Raw genomic sequence first — 13,411 nt, 5'->3', positions numbered from 1 at the left:
CTGCCTTGATGCTRAAACTATTGGAGCATAGAGTGTTGGGAGTGCACAGTGCTAAAACCAAAGAGGTGCTGTACACACAGCATTTCCTTYGAAACAGTGAGCTTAATTAGAATGTGTAAGGTGCCAGATCCTCAGATGTTAATTTAAGTATTTATAAYGTGTATGAAGCAATTCAAAAAGACCTTCAGCATTTTTGTAACCAAGTCTGTGGCAGCTTTATTATGGAGTAATCTCGACTGAAAGCTAACTCATCCAGGGGAAGTGTTCATCAGCTGTTTCTTTGGTYCAACCAATTGTTTAACTGACACTTCCTGTTAATTAATTCCCAGCCTCACAAGTTGTGGACTCTTGTCTATCATCCCAGTGCAGGGAATTAATCTTCAGCAGAGCATGTGACTTTTGATTATTGTATCTGCAACCTTTTTGTCAATAATGCAGCTTGTTAAGTAGAAAACCCCAGCTAAGAGTGATTCGTGGCTGTTGTGTACACAGACATTAAATTCTGGTGTTTGCCTGGGCAGCACGTGGTCAATACAGCCCAAGGGAGTTCCTGTCATGGTTGGAGTGTGATGGTTTCGTGTTGTCAGGTGTAACAGTGCCAAAGAATTGCTGAGACAAAAGCTGACRTGTGGGAGGGCACCACTATCTCAGAGTTCACCTGAGGCTTTGTTCCATTTCTGTACTCTCTGTGTAAGAGAGAGTGAGAACACTGATCCATGTAGATGCTTTTTTGGGGACAATTAATATTGTCCTGAAAGCACTGACCAGCCAGATACTTGGAATGCAGTACTTAAGGTTCAARTCAGCTGTTTTCTTTTCTACTCAGAGCAGTTTTAGTGTAGATGGTCTTATTTCTACAACTGACCAAGCTAATTATTCTGGGAACTCATTGAATGGCAATACCTGATTTACTGGGGAAGGCTGTGAAGGTTGGAACTGGGCTAAAAGGATGATTGTTACCAGATTTTCCTGCAGCAGTTCTGTAAGAGCAGCTGACCCTACACTGTGCTCTCCAGTCCTTTAGCACATTATTAAAGCTGCCTGGCTTCTCTTATTGAGTTGGATGCACTCTGGCACCAATATGTATTACACACGAGTGCCTTATGTGTTTAAAAGGCAGAGTTCCTCCAAGATCCTGCCCAGAGGGAATGTATCCAACTGACTCAATACTTTTAAATCACATCTTTATAGGAGGAGAAATTTACCCTTTGGTAACATTATGGAAGAGAAACATTTTAACTGTAATCACTGCTACAGGAAGAGTTTATACTGTGTGTGAGGGTAATGCAGTTTGCAGTGAGTTTGAATGGAAAAGCAGCCCTGAYAACCCTTTTATAGACCTGATGCAGCTTCTTTGTAGCTGCAATTCCAGGTATAAAACTCCCATGTGAGAACAAAACCCAAGTGAAAACAAATGGGATTGCTGTGAAGCTGAAATGGGTCTTGCTGTGAAGCTGCATCAGCTGCYCTGTCACATCTTCCTTGGTGCCTGGTAAGTGTTTGGTTATATTTTCGACTGGGAAAGTGTTAGAATTCTCTCACGAAGTCCTTCTATGACATCACTATGACTTTTTAGGTTGATACTCTAAATGATCTTAATCCACATTCAACAAATATTTGCAGCAAAATTCATGTAAATTCCTGTCGTTAGATCAATTTGTCAGTACAGACAAGACTGCTGGAGGGGTTAATWATGAACCTTTGTAATATAATTAATTATTGATTAATGTTTGATAGGCTGAGGTTTAAAAAGAAAGAGGAGACAATGTTATGAACAAAACAAAAAGGGTTGATGTCTTGTGTCATAGAAAAATCTTGGTAACTTCAAAAATGACACCTATTGGAGAGCTCCAGACTTCCTAACTYTTCTTCTTTATTATTCTGCTTGTGACCTGCAATAGAGATGTGAAACTGTTGGCAAATTACKTTTCAGGAGGAACTGATCCAGAGTGAATGAGGGAGAGAGGTTTTGGCATTGAAGATCTCATGTAATCCTGTACCTTTTACAGGCAGACAACAACAGAGGGCAATAGATCTCTAGAAAAGATCGCGGCTGCTGAAGGGTTTCCAGTCGATGACTGTGATGGCGATTTGGGCAGCTCTTTGCACGGCCTCCCTGTGATCATTCAGACACTCCACAAAGGTGTCCCTGTGCTCCAGCAGTGTCTCACGGCCCTCTGGCAGCTCAGCCAGCAGGGTGAGGGTTTTGATTGCATTCAGACGGGCTTTGCTGGTTTCCTCAGCAACCAGCTTCAGTAAAGGTGGAATGGCTTCAGCACCCATGGCCGAGGATCTCCCTGTAGGAGAGAAACTGCCTTTGAAATGTGTTATGACATCAATCAACATCCTCTGGACTGATGCTTCCCACTCCCTGCACAGCTACAGCTCTGAACAGCCCTGGGGGTGCAATGCACAGAGGCAAGACGGGTTCTTCTCTTGGTTGGCTCTCAGCTATTTATTTTAAAGGAAAAGGTTCTTTCAGAGTGAACTTTATCTGCTTTGCACACTAGTATTTCATTTACAACAAATTATCTAAGAATATGCAAGAGGTACCAAATGACAGAATAAACTGTTTTTTAGATGGGGGTGGGGGAGAATGGGGTGTGTTAGATGCTCTCAAGAGCATCCTCCAGTCTTTTAAAAGACATTTCAAACACCCAGATCCTCTCCGAGTTGACTTTGATGCCCGAGGAAGGTTTGCCGAGGAGAACTGGAACACAACTGCTGTTCTAAGAATTTTTTACATCTAATTACTCATTCATCACACTGGAAATTTAGCAGTTAGTATTTTCAGTGTCCTGTAAGTTACTTGGGAGAGCTACAGACCTTATTAATATTCATTGCTCTCCCAGCTGTGAGAAAGAAGCTGCCTCTAATCCCGGAATGCTTCCAGAAAGCAGCGCTCTTCTGATGAGCATAGCTCCAGGTACCTGGATCTTTGCGTGGTCTGCACTTGAATGGAAAATGTTCCCCCTCTGGAGCAGCCCTCTGGAGGGAAATGGTGCAGGTGAGGTAGATAAATAACTTCTTTACCTACTTCAGGAGAATGAAATGTGAAATATCCTGTCCCCCCTAGRCACTGTAAGGAAGCAACAATAGATGTTCAACTCAAGAAGAAAGAAATATAAAGAAATATCCTAATCTTTGAGTTTCTTGATGAGCATTAACACTGTCAGAAACTGAGGACTTGGGAAGTAGTGAGGACAAATATTTTGTTATTGAGTTGCATAGCTGTCTCTGTCTCTCACCCTGAGGTGTAACAATAGCAAACATCAGTGCTCCTGCTGCGTTCACTTGGACTTCAGGATGTGTGTCCTCCAGCAGGCTCACCAGCACCGGGATCACCTCTTCGTCACACACCGCAATCTTCCCCTCTGCATGAGAACTGGGTAGAAAAGGCTCTTTAGCTGCTTCCTTGAACTGTGTGTGCTGCCCGTGCATTAGGTAATTTGTAGGTGATATCTGGATTTTTAAAAAGCTTCCTATGGTGCACTGGACAAAATGTGCAGCTGCATGTAACAGGRTGTAGGATTAAGGATGTTGCTGGTCCTAATTGCAGTGAAGTTATAAACCTGGCTGTTGAAACCTATAGGGATTTTCAAACCTCTTAACTCAGGGGTTGGGATGAATTCTTCTCCCAGGTCACTTTTCTCTCTTCCTTTCCAGCCTCTCTGATGAGGAGAGTATTTAATGTGGCCCAGCTATTGTAGGGACCTACAATGTAGACTGTATTTCAGTTGCATTTTGCTTTCTTTCTATGACTCATGTTAGTTATATTCCCTTTTCCTCTAAGATCTCACTTTATTATAGGACATGAGGAAATGTTTTCTGCCAGWTGATATGTAAACTACATCATCTGCAGACTTTTTTAAACTAGACTTCTGTTGAACACTTCTATTATATTTTCTGACTGAAGGACAGTGGACTTAAGCTGTTCCTTTCATCTATTCTCTGATACAAAAATTTAATATAAAGATTGCTTTCTCTGATCCATCACTGACGTATGTGGCAGCCTGTGTCAGAAAACTATTTCTGTCTTCAATCACAGTGGAAGTTTCCCAGGACCTTTCATTTTCTGAGAGAGAGCAGTTTTCCAAAAACATTAGGGAGATTCTCCCTCCATAGTGGTCACAATCCTCTTTCTACAAGATTTTTCATGCAAGATTTTTTTCCTAGCAATGCTGTACCAGGAAAAAAATCCTGATTCCACTGCCAATACTGAAAACAAACAGAAGGAGAAGGAATGACTGAGCAGCATCTGCTTTCTTCAGTGATTTATAGCAGTTAGGAATTTTTGAAGTCCCACGTGTCCTTTTTTTTTTTTTTTTTTTTTTTTTTTTTTTTTTTTACCGATGTGTGCATTCAGGCTGATAGTGCTTTACATGTGAAATGTGGCAGCTTCAGTGTGTAGGGGAACACAGTTGTAAATGAATGGCATTTATTTATTCCTCAAATTAGTCCTTGCTTGGGCTTAWGCATTTGAGAGGTTTCCTTACCTGATTTCTAACAGGACCCAGGCTGCTTTGCTCCTGATGGCTGTGGATTCGTGGGAGAGCTTTTCCTTCAGGACAGCAACGGCTCCAGCTGCCAGCGCTTCAGAAACCTCCACACGGAGACAGTTGGAGAGTGTGTCAAGGATCAGCTCCTGGATCTCATCCAGCTCTGTCTTCAGCTTCAGGACCAGTGGGGGAATCAACCCGGCCTCCAGGACACCACCAGCCCCTGAGAGGAGACAGGAMAGGAATGTGGCTGAGGGCTGAGTGCAGTTACTATTGCTACCTGCATTTGGAATTTCTTCAGAGGATCAAACTCATTTCCCTTACACAGCAGTGGGATCAAGAGATGGAAACGATTCCAACAGTTCCCTGTTCATAAATGTCATCTTAGCATTGCTTCCTCAGGAAGCTTCCCCACCACTCCTGTAAAGAAATCAAGACCAGGTAATAACCAACATGACAATTGCTCTAATATTCCCAGCTTCTCCCACTATAATATTTATCCCAAAATTATCCTTGCAAAGAAAATACAGCAAATGTACATACATTACAAAGTCCCCTTCTATCCAGCCTTTCTAACTGTTCTCAGCATGAACAGATCCTAAGAGAGGTAGAGATGTGAGCCTTTAGAGCTCAGTCTTTGATTCTCCACTGTGGTTTCTGGGGGGAGGAAGTCAGGATTTTGGGAACTGTYGGCTTCCTCTTTGTAGTAGTTCTGTCATGGCAAAATTTAAATTCTGAACTTTCCAGCAGTCAGTACTCTTGCACTATCTCCTAAAATATAACATCAAAGGCAGACACATCATAATTTGCCCTGCAAGTGATGTCTTTGCTATGAGCAAGAGTCTGATTTGTACCACTTCTTACCCTTTACTAAGTCAACACTGCAACAGCAATGCCAGGGGAAAGCAGAACGTACTGTCCACGAGTAACTATGTGAAAACAAAATTCTCCAGCTCTCTTGTTGCTAAGACTGATTCTTTGGTTGCTAAGAGAAATGTGGCTCCTTTCAAAGTGATTCATAAATGGATAGATAAGGAAGTTTTGTGGATAAGAGTCATCAAGGTATTTTCAAATGAATCTCCACATTAGAGACAAGCGGGAAAGAGATTTTAATGTCCCTTCCTAGTGCACAGGAAAAATCCCTCAACCTGGCAATTGGGTGAAAAACATTATAATATWGAGATTATTCTGTTGTACGTATTTCTGAGGTTTTGCTAACACTGAATAAGTTCTTAWCTTACTGACTTATTAGGACCCACATTACAATGCCAAAACAAAGAAATGCTTTGGGTGATACTATCACAGCTTTACTATCTGCGCTCCATTTGGAGGTCTGTTTCTGTGAGAATCCTAATAAATAATATCCAGTTTCAGACAATTCACTTTGAAGGCTAGCAGCATTTTACAAACAAGGATTTCTCCTTGTGYCAGAAAGGCAAAGCAGGAAAGGAAAGTGAAATAATGTTCTTTGAAGCTGTGGCTCTGTGTGCCACTGCATGGGGGTTTTGGAGTTTCACAGTGAAAAGAACCCAAACAASCCTATATTGTTCCTGGGAGAAACAAAAGAAATTTGCCAAAGAGCAACTCCAGCCCATTTATACCATCCCTGCAGAAGGATGGGATAAAGGACACCTGCACTATTGTTGTGGGAAAGGACTCTGTTGGAGGGACCCTGAGGAGGCCCAGCTCCTCCATCACCAGCATCAACTCTCTTGGCAAAGATTGCTGGGGTTTGGATTGCAGGTTACAGGTATAGAAGGGTTTTGGTAGGTTAGGCAACAGTGGGAATATGTCTGGGAATTCTCCATGCCTTGTGAAATGCCTGGCAATAGGGAACCCACTAGTGAATTGCTACCAAGGAAGCAGATTAAAGCAGTCTCTGATGACTGTCAATCATATCCAGAATTCCTTTAACCACACTTCCCAACAGTCTTTTGAAACCCCCTGTGAAAGACAAGATGTTTCAAAGACAACTTCTAAAACTCTTCACAAAGTTTTCTTGAAAAGAAACTCCATGGCCTGARTGCATGAAATTGGGATCCCCAGACTGCTCACGCAGTCACCATGTGCACTTCTATGTTCTGGGTTGCTCTGAAAATCAGTATAAAATCCCAATTTGGGAGGTACAGCTTCAGGGGAAGAATAGTGAATCGGAGGTGACAGACTGAAGCTCACACTGCCTGTCACAAGCACCTGTGAGCACCTTTAACTCAATGGATCCCACTGTTCCTTGGGACAGTGGCACTCCATAAGCTCTGCTCCTTAAGCAAACTTCGTAGCACAGAGCAGACATACTCTGGCTTAAGCCCAGAGAATCCACTGCCTGATTTAACTTAACTTTCCATCTGTCTGTAACAACTGCTGCAGCAGCATTCCCTCTACCTGCGAGGAGATATACTTTGTTCTTTTGTATTTTTTGTACTTGCTTTCAAATACTTAATAGTCATTTTTTAACCATTCACCTTCATTTTCATTTTTACTTTCCTGCAATTCTCTCCTTTTTGGGACTTCCTTGCTAAATTCTCTCAATTCTCTTGATCAYTTTATCATCATACAGCCAGGAAGTACTATCAGCATTCAGGTTTCACTCCTTTGTGTCTGTGTGTTTCAGTTATCTTTAATATATTCCACCAATACATTCACCCAGCCAGAGCTGCTTTCACCGGCCCTTGGCTTTATTCCTTCCAGTTAAAGTTTATTGACTTTCTCTGCCTCAGTCATCCCTCATTCATTGCATTTGCACTTCATATCTTCTTTGGTGCTGGCCTTTACGGTTGCACTGCTGTCCCGAGTGTGAAACACAACAAAGCCACTTTGTGTCTGTGTCCATAAGCTGCTAATGTACAGGGCTGTCTAGAACAGCTTTGATTTTGTGCAGGCATTAAGCTGTATTTATTCTGGGGCTACTGGTACTTACTTTGTCTGAACACTTGGGATGCTCTTATCTATAAAAAAAAATCTTTATGTTTTACCAGGCCAGGTCTCTGTACCAGGACCTTTCTTGTCCATTGTGTTTTTTGAAGCTGTCCAAGTTGAAATGCTGTTGTGCTACTTGARGGAGCTTCCCAGATATAAATATAGAAACAAAGATGAATTGTTTGACCTTGTCATAAGTTTCAATGTGGTGAAGAGAAAGAGGGTGGAGAGGAAAGGCCATCAACAACAACAAAAAGAGACTACCTAACATTGAGACTGAAATTTCCACRTGGAAATTCGTCATGGTTTTCCCAGGGGAACCACAAGGTGAAAGGTCTAGGGAGGGAAAAGGGAGGAGGCAAAATTAGTGGCAAGTTGTTTGGGAGTAAATTGTAAATTAGAGCAGTCTCAGATCCTTGGATTTTAGCGAGCAATAGGAAGGGAAGGTAAGCTGGGGTTTTGAGTAGTTCTGTACTGAAAAATACAGTGGCATCCTCAGGATATCGGCTTTTCATTCAAGCACTGCTCTTTCAAAGGGGATTTATGTATTGCAGAGTGTTCTAGATACCCTGGGCTCAGTGAAGTAGTTGAGAAAAATGTTTTCAAAATGCGAATAGTTGCATTTGCAGCTGYATAGTTAACGTCATTATTGATCTGTTTTTCTGAGAACTTGTAATCTTCCTTTGGGCTGCTTTTTATCTGAGCACTCATCTCTTCCTTCTCATAACCCTCTGGCYACTCTCATCCTCCCTTTCCTGAGTTATTTTTTCAAATAGGCCCAAAGAGGAGTTGCCACTTATTCTGTTCTCTCAGTATGGCTGCAGGACATGTAAACAAGTTAAATTTTTGAGAAGACAAAGAAGTCATTTATGGTACATAACAGTGGCGTTTTGTTTTGGTTTTCAATTACATAAATCAATTAAATCACATTACAAATCCTTTTCCTTAAAAACGCTGGTTTTCAGCTCAAAATGTTTGTTTTGGTCTGAAGCATGTGCCTTATGCATGGCCACAATGTGATGATTGGTGTAACAGAACATAGAAAAATAATGCAGAAACACAGGTTCTGTAGAATGTGAATCTTTGTTGGCACCTTGGATGTCTCTCTGCRATGGTCACACAAGTATTTGAAATGCTCAGTAAAGGCATTTGTGCTTAGGAAGGGGCACACCAGGAAAAGCAAAGCAGAGCCAGCCACCATGGGAAGGGAAACTGCTGAGCATCRCACCCGGCTGTGACAGCCCTAGCAGGAGCTCACTGACAGAGGAGCCAAACAATCCCGACAAAATTCCTAGACCAGCAGATCTCTTGTTCACCCTGCAATAGTTTATCACCATTTTAGAAGGAATAAAGGGGTTATTAACCTTGTGAGTGCCATCATGGATCATAGACATTGGCAAACACAGTGCTCAAGTGATGTTTCCTTTGTGACAGGAGTGATCTCTKGAGTGACAGGGTGAGTGCAGGAGATGCTGCCCCTGCACACCTTCCTTAATGACTCCTTGCTCTCTACTGTTTAAATGGAAAAAAAATTAATTTATTCTGGGAAGATCTCTGAGTCACCTGTCACAAGAGCACAGTTTGAGAACCTTGTAGTAGCTAATTTAATGTTAAGATTCAGGATTTTAATTCTCGGTGCTTCCAGCATTATGGCTGTGTCAGGGAGTAGATTAAATATAATACTATAAATACTACAAAACTGGGCTGAACTTTCTGGTGAGTTTGGAACAGGAGGCAAACCACATTAAATGAACTACAGCTCACCTGCCTATRCCCCATCAGCTTCACCAAACCTTCTACCTGAAGTGGAAAATTCTGTTGACATCTTTGAAATTCAGAATATTTTCCTCTTCTTTGCAAGAAAAAATCTCTGTCTTTCCGTGACAATTTAACAGGAACAAACAGTAGTGTCCCAAAGGATGCCTGTGCCTAGAGACAGAGGGTGTCTCTTATCTGAAAGGACTGAGGGGTGGGAAGTTTGTGTTTATATGAACTGAAGAGCTACTGGGATATCAAGAGAACCGAGRAAAACACTGCAGAGATTGGATCGGACTAGAAATAGTAAACAATTCTGTATCAAACCATTTGAAATGTGAGCATGGGCTGGATGCATTTATCTTATGAGAACCCTAGGGATTTACCAGATATAAAATCACAACCTCAACAGTAGTGTCTGTCAGATCCTCATTAAAAATACAAAAGCTTTATAAAACTTTATAAGCTTTATTAAAGCATTATGTGATCTGCTTTTGAAGCYACTGAGAATTTTTCCAATACTCAGGATTTTGGGCTGCTGTCTGAATGAAAGATATGACATAAATTAGGGTTATAAAAATATTAAAAAGGCAGCAGTACCCTGCAGGAACACATAATGTGGCTGCCTCTGGGGATGCTTTAAAAACCCAAAATGTTTCCAGCATTAACAAGGAACAGGAAAGATTGGTCTGGTAAACAAGAGGCTCCTAATCCTCAGTAAAGAATGAAAGAGATTCCTGCATATCTTGTTTTTGTTTTTAGAAACTTTGCTTTAGAGCGTGTGCAGTTGTAATATCAAAGTGCCACTGAAAAAAATTAACATAGAAACTACGCCTGATATATCTGCATTAGCTTATTTAGAAATCCAAGAAACAGATTATTTTTTAAAATTTGTCATTTTGGTAGTAATTAAGACTGCCTGTGATCGCCTGCTTTAAAGGAGTGGGTTTAACTATTTAAATAATTCATTGCCTGTGAAAAGAGGAATAATATCTAAAGAATTTAAAAATTTCAATCTACAGAATGTATTTTATTGAAACAGCTCTAAAAACCCTGAGGATGAATTAGACAGAWTAGACTTGTGTTTCACATAGAAACAGTTTCCAAAATGAGAAATAAACCCTGGGTTCTGTTTTTGTACGAGAATTATCTACAATCCAAGACCAAGACAAGTCTCCTCCTTCTTAGAGATGGCAGTGTCAGGTTCTTCAGTGTGAAATCTCCCAAAATGCAGTGGTGGAAATAATGAAAGATGCTCTTTGTAGTAATAGTGCATAATCCAGGCACTGTGGATTGCTGGTCATTCACATGGAATCTGAAGGTGGTCTCCAAAATGAAAACAACTTTTACTTTCTCTTTCTTTTACTCTTTTCTCTTCCTTTTACTTTTCTTACCTTCTTTTACTCAAACTGTATTTGACTCATTATCATATACAAGAAGGCAAACAATGAAAATAAAGGTGAATTTTTTTCCTAGCTCTAATTGTTGATAATCTGTCTGTCATTGCAGGATAAACTGAGCTGCCTTTTGTGGGGTTTTATTCAGCCCTCTTGAATTCTGAGTTTGCATCTCCCTTCCAAGTAAATTTCTTGAAGTTTTCTAAATTGTTAACTTCATATCTAGACACTTACATGGTCATCCTYTGTACCTAAATGTGTGAATGCACATGCACACACACAGCATGTATTTTACTGATCTTCCATGCATATTTATCACACAATTTGGGAAATTGCTTGGATTTTAATTCTGTGACAAAGTATGTTTATCATGAGAACACTTTTTATAAGATCATAAAAATCAAAGAAAAAAATTTGTAAAAAATATTCACACAGAGGGGTTTTTTTCTTGTTCTTTTAGATGAAGAAGGAAATGTCATCCTGAAATTTATTAATTTCCTCCACAGAGAGACCTTTGCCAAAATACACGAAGGAAGGAAAACAATCTGACACATGCACTATTAGTGCCAAACTCCTCAGATCAATAACTGTAGAGAAAATTAAAGCCCTAAGATAACTGCTCCCAAGAAGCTGAGCCTCAGCCTCTGAGGCTGCCCCATTTCAGGTTTTCCAAGTCAAAATTAGTCCTTTTTTTCTGCCGAAAATTATTCTGAATTATACTGAAATAATTTTTTCAGTAATGGACTTGTGTCTTTCTGAAATGAGACTAAGAGGCACCAGTGCAGCCTTTAGCCATAAGAGACTCTTGAATTCCAGCTTCTACAAGTACCCATGGTGACATACAGCATTAASAGAGGGCAGTGAATTTACTGTGCCTGACAGAGAAAATATTCAGAAGAGAGCCTGGACTGGCACATTCACAAACTGACTTAAATCTTGGATTTTGTAYTTTATACCAAGCATGTACATCAAGTGTTAACAGTTCCTGTAGCAAGTTTCAGTCACAGAAAAATTGATGCTGTAAGGTGAACATGACATTATCAGTGTGACAAATGTTCATATGATTATTACTTACATTGTAGTAATTTTTTGAGATTCCTGTGGAGAAAGGTCTACCTTGTCACAGAGGTTTGTAAAGATGTGTGAGAGCTCGTTTCCTACAGAGATGACTGGCTGCCTGGGGTGAAAGGAGTGGATGGGAAGGAGGGAGGCARACACTTGTTTAAAATAAGTAATTTGAACAGCTGAGAAACCATTCAGAGCTGGTTTACAATGTTTTGCTTGATAAAAAGATTTTTAAACTTTTAAGTCTAATTGCCTTACAAKCCCCTAATGTGAGAGAAATGCACAGTTTTCAGAGTTTCTGCTGAGAAAATAGATTGGAAAAAAAAAAGAAATCTTTCTTTTTGGGGCAGAAGGCCAAACAAAACAACATGAATGAAGTTCAAGAAACAGTTTTCTCAACTCTCTTAAATTTCTATATCTGGGAATTATACCTGTGCAACTGGAATTCTGCATTACAAAATGGCATTACATAGCCAAGTGGCCATWATAACATCTCAGTTATAGGTAAGGTTCACCTTCTGTACCTACTGAATTAACCCCACACGTGCTCAGGTATTAGAGAGCACTTTTTCCAGTTTTGTTCCTTAGGAGAAATATGTCATTAAKATGGTGAAGGTATTCTCTGAACTTCCATAGTACTACTGAGTGGCAATCCATCAGAAACAGAGGTATATGAATGAGAAAGTTTATATCCTATAGAGATTTGATTATACTCCTGTCAAACATTAAAAATGAGAGGCTTAAAGCAACCAAATATCTAGAATTAATTATGTGTCAGATTCTGAGATTTTTTTGTCCTGAAAATTAACATAAACTTGCTTTGAAGATATGAATCATTGCAGACTGAAAACTGAACAGACTGAAAGACTGCAAACAGTGGTAGAAGACAACAGGAGGAAATTAATGGGAACATGAATTCAGTCTCATTGTGTAAGCACTTATTTTTTACTTTTTGCTCCATTGTTAGAAGGGTGGGGGACTTTATCTTATTTTATTTTATTTTTTGCTAGTTTAAAAAATGATCTAGTAGAAATTTCAAAGAAGAAGGAATGGGAGAAATTTTAGTGTTGACAAATCCACTTAAATTTGCTGGTCAGGCATGCTGGCAAAGCTGCAATGAGGGCAATTTTATCCTACAGTTCACACTGCTTCCACTGGTGCCAAGATGAGCACAATTGACTGGTGAGAACTGATAAAACCTCCTGGAAAAGAAGAATACAGTACTACAGGTGGGTGAAATCCTTTTCTGCTTCAGATGCTTTGGTTTGGCAATTTTATTTGAAATGAGAGTAGAAGAAACACATCTTGATTAGAGCCACAGGCCCAGATGGCTGCACGACGTGAGTGGAGCTGTGTGGAAAAGGCAGACTGAGCCTGCCCTTTCCACTCAGACCTGCTTCTTTGCAGATTTCACATTTTCCATGGGAAGCCATGTTCTTGAGTAAAACTGCTTTCTACCACTCAATGAAAATTGCATTCTGTTCTTACTGAGGTTCTACAGTAGAGCTTTCCAGTGTCTTCTAGCCCACATTCTGTTTCAAGCAGTGAAAAATTCCAAAATCTGAATTGAATAAAAGCCTGCCARGGTGTGGGCTGCTTTGAGGGTGATTTGTTTTTTGAAGTACCTCCCCAGTAAATGTTTGGCACAACAGCAAAATGAACCTGTTACTTAACCTGGACTAAATATTARGTCTAGCTTCTGTAAACAAGCCAGATTAAGCACAGGCACTTCAACAGTRCTGCTTATGTGCTTATCTATAAGAACATTATATACTGAGG

At 40.2% G+C, this 13,411-nt stretch overlaps 1 protein-coding gene across 1 annotated transcript in view; it reads right to left on the bottom strand.

Moving 5' to 3' along the window:
• Window positions 1-2,037: 2,037 nt before the first annotated feature.
• Window positions 2,038-13,411, bottom strand: part of RSPH14 (radial spoke head 14 homolog) — a 61,198-nt gene continuing 49,824 nt past the window's right edge. The window contains exons 4-6 of the mRNA XM_057373870.1: window positions 4,497-4,722; window positions 3,249-3,385; window positions 2,038-2,297 (exon numbers count right to left, since the gene is read on the bottom strand). Coding sequence (XP_057229853.1) covers window positions 2,038-2,297; window positions 3,249-3,385; window positions 4,497-4,722 — 623 coding nt within the window. The remainder of the gene's footprint in view (window positions 2,298-3,248; window positions 3,386-4,496; window positions 4,723-13,411) is intronic.

Source organism: Malurus melanocephalus, unplaced genomic scaffold (genome assembly GCF_030028575.1).
Source record: "Malurus melanocephalus ecotype Western Australia unplaced genomic scaffold, MMel_1.1 scaffold_208, whole genome shotgun sequence".
Taxonomy (NCBI): Eukaryota; Metazoa; Chordata; class Aves; order Passeriformes; family Maluridae; genus Malurus; species Malurus melanocephalus.
Note: the sequence above shows the minus strand (reverse complement) of the source record. Positions and strands in the feature narration are given on the sequence as shown.